Below are 20,927 nucleotides of genomic sequence, written 5' to 3'. Positions count from 1 at the left end.
TCCTCTCCCTCTATCAATTTCCTATCTCTATTTTACTTCTTCCTCTTTCAATATCATATCATTATTTTTTCCCCCATCTATTAATTTCACAACTCTATTAGTGCTCTCCCTCTCTCAATTTCATATCTCTATTTCTCTTCTCCCTCTCTCAAATTCATTTCTCTAGTTTACTTCTCCCTCTCTCAATTTCATATCACCATTTTATTTCTCCATCTCTTAATTTCATAACTCTATTTCTCTTCTCTCTCTCAGTTTCATATCTCTATTTTACTTCTCCCTCTCTCAATTTCATATCTCTATTTCTCTTCTCCCTCTCTCAAATTCATATCTCCATTTAAGTTCGCCATCTATTAATGTCATAACTACATTTTTCTTCTCCCTCTCTCAATTTCATATCTCTATTTTACTTCTTCCTCTTTATATATCACATCACTATTTTTGCCCCCATCTCTTAATTTCATAACTCTATGACTCCTCTCCCTCTCTCAATTTCATATCTCTATTTATCTTCTCCCTCTCTCAATTTCATAACTCCATTTTTCTTCTCCCTCCCTAACTTTCATATCTCTATTTTACTTCTCCCTTTCTCAATTTCGTAGCTCTATTTTTCTTCTCCCTCTCTCAATTCCATATCTGTATTTTTGTTCTCCCTCTCTCAATTTCATATCTCTGTCAATTTCCTATATCTATTTTTCTTCTCCCTCCCTCAATTTCATATCCCTATTTTACTTCTCCCTCCATCAATTTCATAACTCCATTTTTCTTCTCCCTCCCTCACTTTCATATCTCTATTTTCATTCTCCCTTTCTCAATTTCGTAGATCTATTTTTCTTCTCCCTCTCTCAATTTCATATCTCTATTTTACTTTCTCCTCTCTCAATTTCATATCTCTGTCAATTTCCTATCTCTATTTTTGTTCTCCCTCTCTCAATTTTATATCCCTATTTTACTTCTCCCTCTCTCAATTTCATATCTCCATTTTACTTCTCAATCTCTCAAATTCCTATCTCCATTTTACTTCTCCATCTATTAATTTCATAACTCCATTTCTCTTCTCCCTCTCTCAATTTCATATCTCTATTTTACATCTTCCTCTTTCAATATCATATCATTATTTTTTCCCCCATCTATTAATTTCACAACTCTATTACTGCTCTCCCTCTCTCAATTTCATATCTCTATTTCTCTTCTCCCTCTCTCAAGTTCATTTCTCTAGTTTACTTCTCCCTCTCTCAATTTCATATCACCATTTTATTTCTCCATCTCTTAATTTCATAACTCTATTTCTCTTCTCTCTCTCTCAGTTTCATATCTCTATTTTACTTCTCCCTCTCTCAATTTCATATCTCTATTTCTCTTCTCCCTCTCTCAAATTCATATCTCCATTTAACTTCTCCATCTATTATTTTCATAACTACATTTTCCTTCTCCCTCCCTCAATTTCATATCTCTATTTTACTTCTTCCTCTTTATATATCACATCACTATTTTTGCCCCCATCTCTTAATTTCATAACTCTATGACTCCTCTCCCTCTCTCAATTTCATATCTCTATTTATCTTCTCCCTCTCTCAATTTCATAACTCCATTTTTCTTCTCCCTCCCTAACTTTCATATCTCTATTTTACTTCTCCCTTTCTCAATTTCGTAGCTCTATTTTTCTTCTCCCTCTCTCAATTCCATATCTGTATTTTTGTTCTCCCTCTCTCAATTTCATATCTCTGTCAATTTCCTATATCTATTTTTCTTCTCCCTCCCTCAATTTCATATCCCTATTTTACTTCTCCCTCCATCAATTTCATAACTCCATTTTTCTTCTCCCTCCCTCACTTTCATATCTCTATTTTCATTCTCCCTTTCTCAATTTCGTAGATCTATTTTTCTTCTCCCTCTCTCAATTTCATATCTCTATTTTACTTTCTCCTCTCTCAATTTCATATCTCTGTCAATTTCATATCTCTATTTTTCTTCTCCCTCTCTCAATTTCATATCCCTATTTTACTTCTCCCTCTCTCAATTTCATATCTCCATTTTACTTCTCAATCTCTCAAATTCGTATCTCCATTTTACTTCTCCATCTATTAATTTCATAACTCCATTTCTCTTCTCCCTCTCTCAATTTCATATCTCTATTTTACATCTTCCTCTTTCAATATCATATCACTATTTTTTCCCCATCTCTTAACTTCATAACTCTATTACTCCTCTCCCTCTCCCAATTTCATATTTCTATTTCTCTTCTCCCTCTCTCAATTTCAAATCTCTAGTTTACTTCTCCCTCTCTCAATTTCATGTCACCATTTTACTTTTCCATCTCTTAATTTCATAACTCTATTTCTCTTCTCTCTCTCTCAGTTTCATGTCTCTATTTTACTTCTCCCTCTCTCAATTTCATATAGCTCTTTTTCTTCTCCCTCTCTCAAATTCATATCTCCATTTAAGTTCTCCATCTATTAATTTCATAACTACATTTTCCTTCTCCCTCTCTCAATTTCATATCTCTATTTTACTTCTTCCTCTTTATATATCACATCACTATTTTTTCCCCCATCTCTTAATTTCATAACTCTATTACTCCTCTCCCTCTCTCAATTTCATATCTCTATTTCTCTTCTCCCTCTCTCAATTTCATAACTCCATTTTTCTTCTCCCTCCCTAACTTTCATATCTCTATTTTACTTCTCCCTTTCTCAATTTCGTAGCTCTATTTTTATTCTCCCTCTCTCAATTCCATATCTGTATTTTTGTTCTCCCTCTCTCAATTTCATATCTCTGTCAATTTCCTATATCTATTTTTCTTCTCCCTCTCTCAATTTCATATCCCTATTTTACTTCTCCCTCCATCAATTTCATCCATCCATTTTTCTTCTCCCTCCCTAACTTTCATATCTCTATTCTACTTCTTCCTCTTTCAATATCATATCACTATTTTTTTCCCCATCTCTTAATTTCATAACTCTATTACTGCTCTCCCTCTCTTAATTTCATATCTCCATTTCTCTTCTCCCTCTCTCAAATTCATATCTCTAGTTTACTTCTCCCTCTCTCAATTTCATATCACCATTTTACTTCTCCATCTCTTAATTTCATAACTCTATTTCTCTTCTCTCTCTCTCAGTTTCATATCTCTATTTTACTTCTCCCTCTCTCAATTTCATATCTCTATTTCTCTTCTCCCTCTCTCAATTTCATATCTCCATTTAACTTTTCCATCTATTAATTTCATAACTACATTTTCCTTCTCCCTCTCTCAATTTTATAACTCCATTTCTCTTCTCCCTCTCTCAATTTCATATCTCTATTTTACTTCTTCCTCTTTCAATATCATATCACTATTTTCTCCCCCATATCTTAATTTAATAACTCTATTACTCCTCTCCCTCTCTCCATTTCATATCTCTATTTCTCGTCTCCCTCTCTCAAATTTATATGTCCATTTAACTTCTCCATCTACTAATTTCATGACTCCATTTTTCTTCGCCCTTGCCCAATTTTATAAGTCCATTTCTCCTCTCCCTCTCTCAATTTCAAATCTCTATTTTACTTCTTCCTCTTTCAATATCATATCACTATTTTTCCCCATCTCTTAATTTCATAACTCTATTACTCCTGTCCCTCTCTCAATTTCATATCTCTATTTCTCTTCTCCCTCTCTCAATTTCCCCATATCTCTATTTTACATCTTCCTCTTTCAATATCATATCACTATTACTTCTCAATCTCTCAAATTCGTATCTCCATTTTACTTCTCCATCTATTAATTTTATAACTCCATTTCTCTTCTCCCTCTCTCAATTTCATATCTCTATTTTACATCTTCCTCTTTCAATATCATATCACTATTTTCTCAATTTCATATCACTACTTTTATATCACTATTTTCTCAATTTCATAGCTCTATTTCTCTTCTCCCTCTCTCTATTTCTCAATTTCCCCATATCTCTATTTCTCTATTACTCCTGTCCCTCTCTCAATTTCATATCTCTATTTCTCAATCTCATATCTCTCTTTTCCTCTCTCTCCTTGCTCATATCTCTCTATCTCTCTCTCACTTTCGTTCCACATCTCTCTTCTCTATTGGGCGCTTTGAGCGGAGTGTTATTTCGAGTTCCGCCCCATAAATCCGCTCAAGGGGTCGAACATCGCTTTACCATCCCTATCAACTATTATTAAAATAATGGTTTGTGTTGCCTCCAGGACTGGGTATAAAAGTATTTTAAACAAGAATTGTCAGTTTCAATTTTATTATTTCATCTATACGGATCTCTCCAAGGGGATCTTAATCCAAGACATATTAGATGAGCTTAATGTATAGGGTAAAGATAAGGATGGGACGGTTTGTTTGTCCCTAGACCAAAACTACGTCCTTTAAAAAATCTGTGGACAATGAGTAAGAGAATCTCTTGAGATCACAAATTAGTCCTTCATGGTGAAGCTCACCATAGCATCCAGAGATGGATGGAGAAGTTCTAGACAAAAAATTATCTTATTGTTTTGCCCAGGATGACATTGGAATGAGACGATCTAGGATGATGGACAAGAACATGTCCATGCATCTTTGGGTTGTATGTTGAGGTTAACCCTAAAATACTTTTCTATAATTTTTAAATAATCTTTTGGGAATATGATTAGTTACATACCAATATTTGATGCCGTTCGAGATGATATTCTCATCGAGCTGGTTGTTGTGCTAGGATGGGGAAATTTTTTATAAAACTCCTAAAACTTAAACCAATTATCCAATTTCTAAGTAAACCTCATGCCTGTGACCCTCTCGGTTGAAGTACCAGTCTAGTTGAAGAACCCATATGCCCTATAATTCTATGTAAGATAGCCTAATTAATCAACTATAGAGCAATTAAACTTTTATCAATCTAAAGCCATTATATATGTTCAGCCGCCAACATGTGAGGATAGAGACACCATCATGTGCTCGAGGAGATCAACTTTTTCATGTAATAGTTTTTTCCATCAGTAATAATTGTGCCCATATTATACTCTAAACATGTGACACTTTAAGAATGACTTAGGGTATGATCAACTATTAAGCCCTAATCAATCATTCTAGTTAAGATTGATGGGTTATGGAATTTTTGGAGAACATTTTCTCTGATATTTATGTTGCCATAGCCATGGATCTTGTTTCTTGATCTTGGATGAGACAACTTCCTCTTATATCAAGCGGATGATCACATCTAGATGATCTAAAACTTACGTCTGTCTAAGTCCATGAACCAAACATTTATTCGTTATCATTATTGTGTGATATTTATGTCCCAAAATATATGCATCAATAAATGAGTCATGATGAGAACATGATATGAGAGTCACTATGCTTTTAACATATATTATAAATATTCATATACAAAGGATACTCCATATGAAAAAAATTGTAAAATAATATCATTGGCTAGTCCCTTTGATATGACTAGTACGACGAATTCCATAGCCATTGATATGAAGATGTTAAGGAAAGATAGTAGGTGCTTTTAGGAGAAATAGCTCATGGAATTGATCTGCATGAATCCTAGAATGACATTATACATGATTGAATTTTTATTATGACATACAATTCCTATTAGTACTCATTCGTGTATTGGCTTAGATACACAAGGAGTTCACAAAGGTGATTGGATAGTGAATATGGAATAAATTGTCCTAAGTATAAGTGCAATTTTACTCAAGAAAGAAGATACATCCAATTCCACAATCACAATGATTTATATCCAAAGTCATTTGGGAGTCTCACATGGATGAAACATTACACTTATGGGGAGTTGATATGCTCTATATCTTATAGAGCACAAGGTGTACCTTCACTCAACCTAGCAATTGTGTTAAATAGATCCCACATTAATTTATCCATATGTCAGTATAGTTAACTAGTAGGTTTCATTAATAAATGTTACTAGGTCACTAAACTTGTTAGCTAGACTTATGCATGCACCTAGAGTGTCACACACATAATATATTTTGGATGTCGGGAGACACCCAAATTTTAATGACTTTTATGAAAAGTGCCCCAAATTTTAAAGACTTTTAAATAGAGAGATGTTTAGGTGCCCATGATAACCAGGCTTTTAGCACCCCTCTTTGTTCTCATCCACTACAGGGTGAGAATGGTGGAAATATATGTGGCCTCAAAGCCAATCACATGTTCTATATTTCATTCCATGTTCATTAATATACATATTCATTATTGTGCACGTGTGATGCTTATAATGAAGTCCATGAATAAATGTTCAGACTTAGTGAATTATGATGAGATCGTAATATGGAAATCAAGTCTTTAAGCATGTGTTCTGAATATTCCTATGTGAAGGATAGTCGAGAAGGACATCAAAATGTCTGGATAGAATAACACTATCTAGCCTCACTCATATGATGAGTATGGCCGTTCCCGTAGCCATTAGTGTGACACTAAGGATAGATTGTAGGTGCTATTTAGTGGAAATAGTTCACTAAATTAATACGTACAGACCTATATGATATTATACTGAATTGTCAATCAGGTTAATTCACGCCACATTTGTGTAAGTGATCCTTAGACATGAGGCACCAAAGACATCTTGTGGACAGTAGGGTTCACCCGTCCCGATATCCGTCCGATATCCGATATCGGACAACCGATATCCGATATCCGGACTAAAGAGGGACGGTATAGGATCTCGGATATCGGATATCGGCTGATATCCGTCCCTCAGGTGGTGGACGGATATCGATATCGGATATCGATATCGGATATCGGAGGGGTAGGGACGTGGCGGATCTCGGATGCCGGATATCGGTTTTCGATATCTCGATATCGAAAATCAATATCCGGCGAATTCTTTGTACAGTTTTTGCTATCCCATACCAGAAACTTTTAAATTCCGGGAGAGTATAAGTACGGGCGGCCCATTTTTTAATTGAAACACATTTGAGCCGCCCCGTGGCCCATTAATAACGATGTTAACATTTCAAAACGACCTTAAGGAGTGTGGTTGTAATTGATAGAAATAATAATAAAATTGTATTAATTGAATCAAAAAGTAAATACAATTTTCATTTACGTAAACAAACTCACGTGTTGTAGTCAGTGTATTAAGGAGTGTGGATGTAGTTAACAGAAATATTTATTAACATGTTGTAGTTAACAGAAACAGTAAAAAATATTAATAAAATTTTTTTAGTTGAATTAAGAAGTAAGAACAATTTTTATTTTAAGTGAACCGAATTACGTGATGTAGTTAATAAAAATATTAATAAATATTTGTTAATTGAATTAAGAAGTAAAAACAATTTTTATTTTAAGCTAACAGAATTACGGGTTGTAGTTAATAAAAATACTAAAACTTTTAATGTTATCTTGGGAAAATTCATGGCATTTGATATTTAGTTAGTGGAATTAATAAATTAATGGAGTTTTCACTTTAAGAGAAGTAAGTCACGTGTTGTAGTTAGTGTATTAAGGAGTGTGGATGTAGTTAACAGAAATATTTATTAACGTGTTGTAGTTAACAGAAACAGTAAAAAAGTATTAATATAATTTTTTTATTTGAATTAAGAAGTAAGAATAATTTTTATTTTAAGTGAACAGAATTACGTGATGTAGTTAATAAAAATATTAATAAATATTTTTAAATTGAATTAAGAAGTAAAAAAAAAATTTATTTTAAGCTAACAGAATTACGGGTTGTAGTTAATAAAAATACTAAAACTTTTAATGTTATCTTGGGAAAATTCATGGCATTTGATATTTAGTTAGTGGAATTAATAAATTAATGGAGTTTTCACTTTAAGAGAAGTAAGTCACGTGTTGTAGTTAGTGTATTAAGGAGTGTGGATGCAGTTAACAGAAATATTTATTAACGTGTTGTAGTTAACAGAAACAGTAAAAAATATTAATAAAATGTGTTTTAATTGAATTAAGAAGTAAGAACAATTTTTATTTTAAGTGAACAGAATTACGTGATGTAGTTAATAAAAATATTAATAAATATTTTTTAATTGAATTAAGAAGTAAAAACAATTTTTATTTTAAGCTAACAGAATTACGGGTTGTAGTTAATAAAAATACTAAAATTTTTAATGTTATCTTGGGAAAATTCATGGCATTTGATATTTAGTTAGTGGAATTAATAAATTAATGGAGTTTTCACTTTAAGAGAAGTAAGTCACGTGTTGTAGTTAGTGTATTAAGGAGTGTGGATGTAGTTAACAGAAATATTTATTAACGTGTTGTAGTTAACAGAAACAGTAAAAAAGTATTAATATAATTTTTTTAGTTGAATTAAGAAGTAAGAACAATTTTTATTTTAAGTGAACAGAATTACGTGATGTAGTTAATAAAAATATTAATAAATATTTTTTAATTGAATTAAGAAGTAAAAACAATTTTTATTTTAAGCTAACAGAATTACGGGTTGTAGTTAATAAAAATACTAAAATTTTTAATGTTATCTTGGGAAAATTCATGGCATTTGATATTTAGTTAGTGGAATTAATAAATTAATGGAGTTTTCACTTTAAGAGAAGTAAGTCACGTGTTGTAGTTAGTGTATTAAGGAGTGTGGATGTAGTTAACAGAAATATTTATTAACGTGTTGTAGTGAACAGAAACAGTAAAAAAGTATTAATATAATTTTTTTAGTTGAATTAAGAAGTAAGAACAATTTTTATTTTAAGTGAACAGAATTACGTGATGTAGTTAATAAAAATATTAATAAATATTTTTTAATTGAATTAAGAAGTAAAAACAATTTTTATTTTAAGCTAACAGAATTACGGGTTGTAGTTAATAAAAATACTAAAATTTTTAATGTTATCTTGGGAAAATTCATGGCATTTGATATTTAGTTAGTGGAATTAATAAATTAATGGAGTTTTCACTTTAAGAGAAGTAAGTCACGTGTTGTAGTTAGTGTATTAAGGAGTGTGGATGTAGTTAACAGAAATATTTATTAACGTGTTGTAGTTAACAGAAACAGTAAAAAAATATTAATAAATGTGTTTTAATTGAATTAAGAAGTAAGAACAATTTTTATTTTAAGTGAACAGAATTACGTGATGTAGTTAATAAAAATATTAATAAATATTTGTTAATTGAATTAAGAAGTAAAAACAATTTTTATTTTAAGCTAACAAAATTACGGGTTGTAGTTAATAAAAAAATAAATAAATTTGTGTTAACTGAATTAAAGAGTAAATACAAATTTCATTTACGTGAACAAAGTCCAGTGTTGTAGTTAGTGTATTTGGGAGCATAGATGTAGGTAACAAAAATATTAACTAACGTGTTGTAGTTATCAGAAACAGTAAAAAATAGTTAAGAGAGAGAGAGATAAGAGAGAGATGAGCAACACGAGAGAGAGAGAAGAGAGAGGAGCAACGACTGAGAGATACAGAGAGAGAGAGAGAGAGAAAGTGAAAGAGAGACGTGAGAGATAAAAACGAGAGAGAAACGAAACAACCGCGCAAGAATCGCACAACCGCTTTTCCCCCCTATTCCGCGCAGTGGGTGGGTCGGGCTCCACAGAATCGCACAACCGCACACGATCGCGTAACCGCGCATACCGTACACGCGCGCGCCCGCCGTCGATCACCGCCCACTTGTCAAGTTGTCCTTCAACGACTCCAATTTAAAAACGCTTCTCCGCTTCCCGCCACGTGCCCATATTAATCCCATCCCTCTCACGATGACGTCATAATTCACAAGCTCGTCTCCACACGTCTCTCCTGCCACGTGTCCGTAAGACGGACGCCTACGATGAGCTGGCATTAAAACAACGGTTCAGATGCGGCCACGTCATGCATGTGGCGACGCCATTGCTGACTGGACTGTTGGCGGGAGAACTCTCCATCTACGAGCATTCTTTTTCTCCTGGTTAACGGTCGCATCACTATCTCTCTCACTTCTTCCTCTCTCTCTCTCTCTCCTGATCTTGGGAATTGCCAGAAGGAGATCGATTTGGGAGGAGCATTGCGGAGGAGGATGGAGAAGATTCGAGGAATTTCAAAGGATTTGAAGCAACTGAAGAAGTGTTGAAGAATTTTGGTAGGATTTGGAAGAATTTGAGAAGAATCCAGGAATTTGAAAAGAATTTGAAGCAATTGAAGAATTTTGGTAGGATTTGGAAGAAATTGAGAAGAAATCGAAGCCATGGCTGCGCTCGGAGGAGGTCTCGTCGTCATCGCCGAGCCTTCGTTGTTGCCACGGCGTGCTGCTTGCAGATCTCGCACGACGCTACCGCATCGAGAATCCGTGATTCTTTCTGGAACTGCGCGATCGCGTCTACAAGGTCAGAGGTTTCATTCGATTGTTTTAAGATCGATTAGGGGGAGATCGCCGAGGAAGAAGGGGCGAACGGCGTGTTCTTCGAGCGCCGTGGGCGACGTGGATGGGGAGGAGAGGAATTTGGGAAGAATCGAGAGGAAAAGTAGCAAGGGGGTGTTGGCGGCCGCGGTGGTGACTGTTGCTTTAGCAACGGGGAACAGAGTGCTGCACAAATTGGCGTTGATTCCGTTGAAGAATTACCCCTTCTTCCTCGCTCTGTTCACCACTTTCGGGTAAGTTCTTGCTTGATTCCTGCTAATTTTTTTATTGCGACTCGAGATTTTGTTTATCTAGCAGAAATCTGCGGCTACCCTCCGCCGCAGATGACCAATCTGATACGCCGTTTCGAACACACCATTCTTGATATGGCCTGTCGCTTTCAGGCGGTGTTTATTGAAGATGACGTATTTGGCGTGGTCTGAACATTCATTTTTTTTCCCTTTTTTTCGATCTAGAAATGAAAATCCTTTTACGCCCGTTGATTTCGGGATCAAAATAGGTAATTATTCAAAAATTAAGTTTAAAATATTGAAAATCTGCCAGTAGCTGAGAACGGTTCTCTCTGGGTCCGGACTTTCGGCCAATATAAAGTTCTTGACTTCTTCGACGCTCCTCGAGTAGAGGGATTATCCAGGATGACCTATTTGGTCTGTCCTAGTTTCTATTTTTTGTATTTTTCTGATTTAGAAACTAAAATTCATAAATGCCCTTCGATTTAGGGGATCAAAATGGTGAATGATTCAAAAATTAACTTAACGATGAGTAAATCATTCAAACGCATACTACTTAAATATAAAGCTCTTGAGTTCTTCATCTCTCCGCGAGTAGGTTGATTATCCAAATAGACTTCCTTGGTCTGGTCTAAACTTTATTTTTCTTTTTTTGGGTCTAGAAACAACAATCCGTCTATGCCAGTTGACAGTATGCCCCAAAAAATGTGAATGATTCAAAATTAGATTGTATCGTGTGGAATATCTATCAATAGCTAAGAGCATCTGCTCTTGAGTCCTTATCTCTTCACCACCGGGGTAAATATTTGACATTTTTGGACGCTTACTTATAAATTTCTGGATTATTCATCTCTTTATTTGATGCCCAGGAAATATCTCCCATTTTTATATTTTTTTTCCAAATTTCAGGTATGTTATGGTGTACTTTACCATTTTATACTTCCGTTATCGCGCTGGGAATGTGACTGAGAGGATGCTCTCTTTACCGAAACGGCCATATGCCGTGTTGGGGTTTTTGGAAACTATTTCAGCTGTTTCCGGAATGGCTGCTACAGGTGTATTTCTTCTCACATTGAATAATCATTTTCATCATATGTTTCACAATTTAATTTCTCAAAGCATTCCACCTTTCAAATTCACTCCCCATAATTGTAGAATTCTAATTTTTTTTTCATCATTCAAGATTTGCAATCTATTATTATTGATTATGATAAAGAAATTATGGTAATCACTTTGAATTTATAGTTCTAGATTTATGAAATGCGTAATATTTGTTTCTCAATCCCAGATATTTTAATCATTATAAATTATTGTAATGATCCCATTCAGAGCTAATTTTACTACAATAAAAATGCATCAATAGGGGTTTCAACTTCGGCGCTGTCGTATCATCTGTGTATCTGCCTGATTCTCTTTCTTTCTTTGCCCTGGAGCAGCTGTTCTTCCCGGTCCATTGATTCCAATTCTTTCTCAGGTGATGATAATTGCTGAAAATTAGCCCATTTTTGGGGAGTGACGTAGGCATCCATTCGGTTTATTTTCTTTCGATGTTTTCATTTCCCAAATAAGGAACTTATTACGTTGGGTAATGATTTTCTATGCAGACATTTCTAGTCTGGCAGCTTCTACTATCATATCTGGTTCTTGGGAGACGGTATAGATTCAATCAAGTGGTTGGTTGCCTCCTCGTCTCTGCTGGGGTTGTAACAACCGTCATGAGGTGATTCCTTGGAGAAAACGCACTCCTTTTGTGAAATTAATTTTATTAAAAATCTTATTTTACTGGCTCCACTCAAAATGGAGGCTCTCAACCCATTGTCACAGTTTTTCCTGTAAAATTATTAAAGAACTCTTTACCACGTAAAGATGTAGTCATGACGAGTTTTGAATATGATAAAATCCCCAAGCCCTACCATGGGTATTTTTGTCTTTTAGAAGTGTATTTCCTTTGAAATAATTGTAGCCCTACCATAAAGAGTTAAATCAAGAACTCGTAGAATTGGCAGGGAGGTCTTCTGGAGGGGTGTTCTTGAGCCATTTTTACTTCTAAATTTCCCTCTCTCCCTACCCTTCCAAGAACATTTCCCAATGGATATCTACCAAAGTTCAATCATGCAAAATACATACCCAAGTTCAGACTGTGGATCTTAACACAGACAAATTTTAGCCTTTCATGTGGGGTCTACAAGTGAAGAAGTAATTAATATTTTTATTATTTTCTTGTTATTATTATTTTTTTTCAGTGGAACAGGTCCCAGAGTCTCTTTGAAGGGAACCGAGATCTTCTGGACGCTGTTGATGATAAATTCATTTTTATTCCAAGCCGCTGACATAGTTTATAAGGTCTTCTCGTTGAACATCTGAGTGGTTCAGAAAGATCACCCCTAATCAAAATTTTCTCATTTTTCGCTTTTTTTATCTTTTAGGAAATAATATTTGAGAGAACGAGAAAGAAATTGAAGGTACACTTCTCCATCAGATGGCGTTATTTCCCTCAATTTTTCTAGATTTTTTTCACCCGGACATTGTACAGGGTCGCTCTGTTGACATTTTTGTGGTCAACTCATTTGCGTCTGGATTCCAAGTACGTCTGCTTCTCCAGTTCTTGAATTTTTATTTATTTATTTTTATTTTAGTTGGTTTTTTGGTGAGGAAAATGACATGGGCTGCTACTGTACAGGCTATATTTACTTGCCTTCTACTCCCACTTTTGACCCAATTGTGGGGAATCCCGCTGGCACAACTTCCAACTTATGTCAAGCACGGCGCTGCTTGCTTTCTTAATACGGGATCATTGTCACAGGGTATATACTCTCTCTCTCTCTATCTCTATCTCTATATGTCTATCTTGCTCTTTCTAACTTATTTGCGCCATAGTTTAACCCATATTTTCCTCTATTTTCTTGAATATTAGAGGTCTTTGTCTCCTAATATCGTGTCAGCATGTATTATGATTTTCCTCTTTATCTTTCTCTCTCTCTTCTTCTCTCTTTTTTCTCTCTCTTCCTCGTACTAGTGATCCTTTAATCCTTCTTTTCTATTGCTATCATTGTGGACTAGATGTTATGCCTCGTGAATTAGAATCACTATGTAGTATCTCTCTCTCTATCCATCTATCCATCTATCTGTATCTATCTATCTATCTCCTTGTATCACTTTCTCTCTTTTCTCCCTTCTATCTTTGTTCTCTCTCTTCCGTGCACTAGGGATCATTTATTCACCATGTAGTATATCTCTCTCTATCAGTCTATCCATTTATCTTTCAATCTATGCATCGGTATAGTGCAGGGACGCAGACGGGACGGTTTTTTCGTCATGGGAGGTCTCGGACGAAAAAACCGTCCCATCTGCGTCCCTGCACTGATTCCGGACGTCAGATTTACGTCCCGTCCCGTCCCGTCCATCTTTCATGTCCAGGACGATCCTCGAACATTATAGGGCATTGTCTCCTAAAATTGTGTCAGAATGTGGTATGTTTTTTTCTCTCTCTCTCCATCTCCTCTCTCCTTGGCCTATCTCTCTTCTGTCATTTTTTTATTCTCGCATCTCTTGGGATCCTCGAAGCCAGTTTTTGCTTCATTTTCGTGGGTATCTATGGGCTTGCTTCCTAAAATCAAGTCTCAATGTGGTATGCTTCTCTCTCCCCCCTTCTTTCTCTCTCTCCCTCTCTTCTCTCTCTTTCCCCTCTCTCCTCTCTCTCCCTCTCTCCTCTCTCCTCTCCTCTCTCTCCTCTCTCCCTCTCTTCTCTCTCTCTCTGTCTTTCTCTATATCTAGCTCTCTGTCTCTCTCTATCTCTAGCTCTCTGTCTTTCTCTATATCTAGCTCTCTGTCTCTCTCTATCTCTAGCTCTCTGTCTGTCTCTGTCTCGCTCTTTCTGTCTCTCTCCATCTCTAGCTCTGTCTCGCTCTTTCTGTCTCTCTCTATCTCTAGCTCTCTGTCTCTCTCTGTGTCGCTCTTTCTGTCTCTCTTTATCTCTAGCTCTCTGTCTCTCTCTGTCTCGCTGTTTCTGTCTCTCTTTATCTCTAACTCTCTGTCTCTCTTGTTCCTCTCTCTATCTCTAGCTCTAGCTCTCTGTCTCTCTCTATCTCGCTCTTTCTGTCTCTCTTTATCTCTAGCTCTATGTCTCTCTCGATCTCGCTCTTTCTGTCTCTCTCTATCTCTAGCTCTCTGTCTCTCTCGGTCTCGCTCTTTCTGTCTCTCTCTATCTCTAGCTCTCTGTGTCTCTCGGTCTCTCTCTCTCTCTCTAGCTCGAGCTATCTGTCTCTCTCCATCGCTAGCTCTCTGTCTCTCTCGGTCTCTCTCTCTCTATCGCTAGCTCTCTGTCTCTCTCGGTCTCTCTCTCTCTATCTCTAGCTCTAGCTCTCTATCTCTCTCGGTCTCTCTCTCTCTATCTCTAGCTCTAGCTCTCTGTCTCTCTCGATCTCGCTCTTTCTGTCTCTCTCTATCTCTAGCTCTCTGCCTCTCTCAGTCTCTCTCTCTATCTCTCGCTCTAGCTCTCTGCCTCTCTCAGTCTCTCTCTCTATCTCTCGCTCTAGCTCTCTGCCTCTCTCAGTCTCTCTCTCTATCTCTCGCTCTAGCTCTCTCTGTTTCTCTCTCTCTTTTATCTCTTTCTCTTCTCTTTCTCTTCTCTTGTGCTCTCGTGGGCATTGAGATCGTCTTCCACAGGACTATGCACGTTGCGAGATGAGGACGGGGGATAAAAAGAAATTCGATGAAAATTAGTTGGATTTATTTATTTAGTTTTTTCGGAAACAACACCAGAAAACATGGGAAATCATCCTGGGGGCCTTATTGTCAGGATGCGAAGGTGCCCCGCTGCTGCCTATCTTGTTTATCCTGGTCAACATGGGCTTTAACGTGTCCCTGTTGCATCTCGTCAAGATTTCCTCCGGCGTTGCTTCCTGCCTCGCCTCCGCTTTCTCTGGTTAATCTCTCTCTCCCTCTCTCTCTCTCTAGATATATAAATATCAGTCTCTCCGATTCTCTCTCTCTCTCTCTAGACGTATTGGTGTCAGTCTCTCTGATTCTCTCTATCTGTATATATCTCTCTCTATCTATACATCTCTCTGATTCTCTCTATCTGTATATATCTCTCTCTGATTCTCTCTCTCTATCGATACATCTCTCTGATTCTCTCTCTCTATCTATACATCTCTCTGATTCTTTCTCTCTATATATATTTCTCTGATTCTCTCCCTTCATCTATATATCTATCTCTCCGATTCGCTCTATCTCTACCTCCGATAATTTCTATCTCTATCTGTCTATTTATCTATACATCTCTCTGATTCTCTCTCACTATAGATATTTCTCTGACTCTCTCTCTCCATCTATATATCTATCTCTCTGATTCCCTCTATCTCTATCTCTGATGATCTCTATCTCTATTGATCTATCTATCTATACATCTCTCTGATTCTCTCTCACTATATATATTTCTCTGACTCTCTCTCTCCATCTATATATCTATCTCTCTGATTCCCTCTATCTCTATCTCTGATGATCGCTATCTCTATCTATCTGTCTATCTATCTATCTATACATCTCTCTGATTCTCTCTCACTATATATATTTCTCTGATTCTCTCCCTCTATCTATATATCTATCTCTCCGATTCGCTCTATCTCTACCTCCGATAATATCTATCTCTATCTATCTATCTCACTCCCTCTCTCTATCTCTATCTGAATCAATCTCTCTCTCTCACTCTCCCTGTGATTCACTCTCATCTCTCTCTTTCTCGGATTCACTCGTATCTCTGTCTCATTTTGAATCACGCTCATCTCTTTCTCTCTTTGATTCAGGCTCTTCTCTTTCTCTCGTTGACTCACCCTCCTCTCTCTCTCTTTGATACACCGTCATTTCTCTCTCTCTCTCTCTCTCTCTCTCTCTCTCTCTCTCTCTCTCTCTCTCTCTCTCTGCCTCTTTCTCCTCTCTCTCTCTCTCTCTCTCTCTCTCTCTCTCTCTCTCTCTCTCTCTCTCTCTCTCTGATTCATTCTCATCTCTCTCTCTCTCTCTCTCTGATTCATTCTCATCTCTCTCTCTCTCTCTCTCTCTGATTCATTCTCATCTCTCTCTCTCTCTCTCTCTGTGATTCATTCTCATCTCTCTCGCTCCTTGATTCACTCTCATCTCTCCTTGTCTCTCTGATTCACTCGCATCTCTATCTCTTTGATTCACGATCATCTCTCTCTCTTTCGTCAAGCTCATCTCTCTTAATCTCATACTCTTTCTGTCACATCACTCTCACATCTCTTTCTCCCAGTTCCCTCTCATGTCTCTACTTATTCCCTCTTATCTCTTTGTTTGTCTCATTCACGCGTCTGTCTCCCTAACTCTCATCTCTCTTACTCTCATTCAGTCTCATCTCTCTTCCACTCATTGTCTCTCATCTCTCTTCCTCTTATTCTCTCTCTTTTCTATCTCATTTCTATCGGTCTCATTCACTTTCGTTTCGCTTCCTCCCATTCTCTCCCTCCTTTCTTTCTCATTCACTTTCATATCTGTTCGTCTCATTTTCTCGCATATCTGTGTCTCATTCATTCCCCTATCTCTTCCTCCCGTTATCTCTCTGTCTCATTCACCCACATCTCTCTTTCTGTCTCATTCTTTCTCATCTCTCTCTCTCTTTCTCATTCACTCCCCTCTCCCTCTCCCTCTCCGTCTCATTCACTACCATCTCTCTCACTCTCATCTCCCTCACTCCCATCTTCCTCTCTGTCTCATTGACTATCACTTCTCTCATCTGTCACTCCCATCTCTCTCTCTCTCTCTGTCCTATTCACTCTCATCTTTCTCACTGCCATTGACACACTCACTGTCATCTCTCTCACTCACTCTCATCTCTCTCATCTCTCTCTCACTCACTCTCATCTTTCTCATCTTTCTCATCTTTCTCATCTTTCTCATCTTTCTCATCTCTCTCTCTCACTCAATCTCATCTCTCTCTCTCTGTTCCATTCACTCTCATCTTTCTCACTGCCATCTCTCTTACTCACTCTCATCTCTCTCATCTCTCTCTCTCACTCAATCTCATCTGTCTCTCTCTCTCTCACTCAATCTCATCTCTCTCTCTTACTCGATATCATCTCTCTCTCACTCAATCTTATCTCTCTCTCACTCAATCTAATATGTCTCTCTCTCACTCAATCTTATCTCTCTCTCACTCAATCTAATATGTCTCTCTCTCACTCAATCTTATCTCTCTTTCACTCAACCTCATCTCTATCTCTTACTCAAACTCATCTCTCTCTCACTCACTCTCATCTCTCTCTCTCACTCAATCTTATCTCTCTCTCTCTCACTCAATCTCATCTCTCTCTCACTCAATCTCATCTCTCTCTCACGCACTCTTATCTCTCTCTCACGCACTCTCATCTCTCTCAGTCAATCTCATCTCTCTCACGAACAAACTCACCCTCATCTCTCTCTCCCTCTCTCGCATTCACTCTCATCTCTCTCATCTCTTACACACACAGTCACTCTCATCTCTCGGTCTCACAGTTCTCCTTCTCTTTCTGTATCGGTCTCTCTCTCTCTCTAGCACTTCTCGTCTCTCTCTCTCTTCGTGGCCTTTTCTCTTCTCTTTCTGCAAGTCTTTCTCTCTCTTTCGTCGCTGAATCTCTGGCTGCACGACGGCGTGTGTTACTGCAGTTCCGCTGGCGATCTTCGTGTTCACGCTGCCGCTGCCGTACGCCGGGTTGCCGTCTACTCTTCCGGCGAGCTTCTTAGCGGGGGCGGCGATCCTCGTCTCCGGCCTCCTCCTCTACTCCTCCTCTCCTCCTCCCCCTCCCTCCACCGCCCCTTGCCTCGGCCCCGCCTAATCTCCCTCCTCTCTCTCCCTCTCTCTCTCTCCCTCTCTTTCGCTCTCTCTCTCTCCCTGTCTACCTTCTCTCTCTCTCTCTCTACGTTCTGTCTCCCTTTCTACCTTCTCTATCCCTGTCTACCTTTTCTCTCTCCCTCTCTCGCTCTCTCTACGTTCTTTCTCGCTCTCTGTGTTTACCTTCTCTGTCTGTGTCTACCTTCTCTCTCTCTCTGTCTACCTTCTCTCCCTCTCTCTGTCTACCTTCTCTCTATCTGTGTGTCTACCTCCTCCCCCTCTCTCTCTCTGTCTACCTTATCCCTCTCTCTGTCTACCGTCTGTCCCTCTCTCTGTGTGTTTACCTTCACTCTCTGTCTACCTTCTCCTTCTCTATCGGTCTACCTTCTCTCCCTCTCTCTGTCTACCTTCTCTCTCCCTCTCTCTGTCTACCTTCTCTCTCTCTCTCTCTGTCTACCTTCTCTCTCTGTGTGTCTACCTTAGGCTTCGGGGATTCGGACAGATCGTTCGAATGTTTGATCGGATCGGGCATTCGAACGATTGAATCCGAACACCGACCTACCCCGTTCAAATCCGATCCGAACCCGATCTGAGCATCTGTTCGGATCGGATTGTTAGAACAAGGTGGTTGTTCGGATCGAATGTTCGAATAAGATCCGATTCAAACACGTTGTTCGAATCAGATCGAATCAAATGTTCGAATCCGGCGGCGCCAGCGGCCGCCAGCACCGGCCAGCTACGCCCAGCGCCGGCCAGCGTCTGCTCAGCGCCATCCAGCCGCCGCCAGCCGCCGCCAGCGCCAGCCAGCGGCCGCCCAGCACCAGCCAGCGACCATCTAGCCGCCGCCAGCGCTGGCCAGCGGCCGCTAGCGCCGGCCAGAAGCCGCCAGCGCCGGCAAGCGGCCGGCCAGCGGCCGCCAGCGTCCGCCTGCACCGGCCAGAGAGTGTCGCTGGCGCCATGGCAATTTGTTCGAAATTGTTCGAACTTGTTTGAACAAGGTCGAACAAATGGCAATCGAACACGAACAACCCAATTTGTCCGTTCGAAACTTTCGATCGAACACGAACAAAGGGTTTGTTCGATCGAAAGATTCGAACAAATCATTCGAATCGGCTTGAGTTCGTTCTAATCTGTTAATCAAGATTCGAACGATCCAATCCGATCCCCGATGCCTAGTCTACCTTCTCTCTCTCTCTCTGACTACCTTCTCTCTCTGTCTACCTTCTCTCTCTCTGTGTCTACCTTCTCTCTCTCTGTCTACCTTCTCTCTCTCTCTGTGTCTACCTTCTCTCTCTTTGTGTCTACCTTCTCTCTCTCTGTGTCTACCTTCTCTCTCTCTCTTTGTGTCTACCTTCTCTCTCTCTGTGTCTACCTTCTCTCTCTCTGTGTCTACCTCCTCTCTCTCTATCTACCTTCTCTCTCTCTGTCTACCTCCTCTCTCTCTCTGTCTACCTCTCTCTCTCTGTGTTTACCTTCACTCTCTGTCTACCTTCTCCTCTATCGGTCTACCTTCTCTCTCTCTCTGTCTACCTCCTCTCTCTCTCTGTCTACCTTTCTCTCTCTCTGTCTACCTCTCTCTCTGTGTTTACCTTCACTCTCTGTCTACCTTCTCCTCTATCGGTCTACCTTCTCTCTCTCTGTCTACCTCCTCTCTCTCTCTGTCTACCTTTCTCTCTCTCTGTCTACCTCTCTCTCTGTGTTTACCTTCACTCTCTGTCTACCTTCTCCTCTATCGGTCTACCTTCTCTCTCCGTGTGTTTACCTTCACTCTCTATCTACCTTCTCCTCTATCGGTCTACCTTCTCTCTCTCTGTATACCTTCCTCTCTCTTGGTCTACCTTTTCTCTCTCACACTCCCTCTCTTCTTTCCTCTCTCTCTCTTTATCTCTGTCTACCTTCTCTTTATGTGTTTACCTTTTCTCTCCTTTCTCCCACTCCGTCTCTCTCTCTGTCTACACTCTCTCTCTCATCTTCCTTCTCTCTCGACCTTCTCTCTTACCCTCTTCCCCCCTCTCTCTCTGCCTACCTTCTCTCCTATCCTCTTCCCCTCTCTCTCTCTCTGTCTACCTTCTCTCTCTCTATTTGTCTACCTGTCTCTCCCTCTAACTCTCTGTCTATCTTCTCTCTCACCCTCTCCCCCCCTCTCTCTCTACCTTTTCTCTCACCCTCTCCCCCCTCTCTCTGTCTACCTTCTCTCTCCCCCCCTTTTTCTTCTCTCTCTACCTTCTCTCTCTCAACGTTTCTCTTTCTATCTCCCTCTCCATCTCTTCTTCCTGCCTCTCTCTCTCCCCCCCTTCTTCACGATTCTCTCTCCCTCTCCCCCTTCTCTCTCGTCCCTCTTCTCTCTATCTTTTTTATTTCTCTTTTCTCATCCACCTTTTCTATCTCCCTCTCTCTCTATCTCTCATCATTGGCTTTGAGATTATTTGGAAAAGCTTCAGAAATAAAAAAAATTATTCTCGCGTCTCAGTTTCCTAATACGCTGTGAATTATTAAATGTAGTCTCTCATACAAAGAGTTTAAGCCATTCTTACAAGACTGTAGCCGCTTTGGGATAAGTGTA

The 20,927-nt window shown here is 38.8% G+C and overlaps 1 protein-coding gene across 2 annotated transcripts; it reads left to right on the top strand.

The window, feature by feature from the left end:
* The first annotated feature begins 9,856 nt into the window (after positions 1 to 9,856).
* On the top strand, positions 9,857 to 20,828 carry LOC144712258 (protein CLT1, chloroplastic-like). Of its 2 annotated transcripts, XM_078586493.1 has the most exons (11): positions 9,857 to 10,036; positions 10,110 to 10,548; positions 11,455 to 11,600; positions 11,982 to 12,019; positions 12,150 to 12,265; positions 12,789 to 12,888; positions 12,972 to 13,007; positions 13,079 to 13,129; positions 13,226 to 13,349; positions 15,344 to 15,469; positions 18,199 to 20,828. In XM_078586493.1, exons 2-11 carry the CDS (start codon positions 10,142 to 10,144, stop codon positions 18,366 to 18,368), a joined length of 1,314 nt encoding a protein of 437 aa, XP_078442619.1. In that variant the 5' UTR covers positions 9,857 to 10,036; positions 10,110 to 10,141; the 3' UTR covers positions 18,369 to 20,828. The 2 variants fall into 2 exon arrangements, with proteins under 2 accessions (XP_078442619.1, XP_078442612.1); XM_078586486.1 differs by having other exon boundaries at positions 9,857 to 10,548.
* Positions 20,829 to 20,927: the final 99 nt, after the last annotated feature.

Source organism: Wolffia australiana, chromosome 1, assembly GCF_029677425.1.
Source record: "Wolffia australiana isolate 7733 chromosome 1, ASM2967742v1".
Classification (NCBI taxonomy): domain Eukaryota; kingdom Viridiplantae; phylum Streptophyta; class Magnoliopsida; order Alismatales; family Araceae; genus Wolffia; species Wolffia australiana.
The sequence above is the reverse complement of the archived record's forward strand: the minus strand, read 5'-3'. Positions and strand labels throughout refer to the sequence as shown.

Bases quoted from the DNA above. Each gene is read 5' to 3' on its own strand.
- LOC144712258 (XM_078586493.1), top strand. From the start codon at position 10,142: ATGGCTGCGCTCGGAGGAGGTCTCGTCGTCATCGCCGAGCCTTCGTTG. The intron at 10,549-11,454 runs GTAAGTTCTTGC...TCCAAATTTCAG, and splicing joins GCTCTGTTCACCACTTTCGG to GTATGTTATGGTGTACTTTA. The intron at 13,350-15,343 runs GTATATACTCTC...CCTTATTGTCAG, and splicing joins TACGGGATCATTGTCACAGG to GATGCGAAGGTGCCCCGCTG.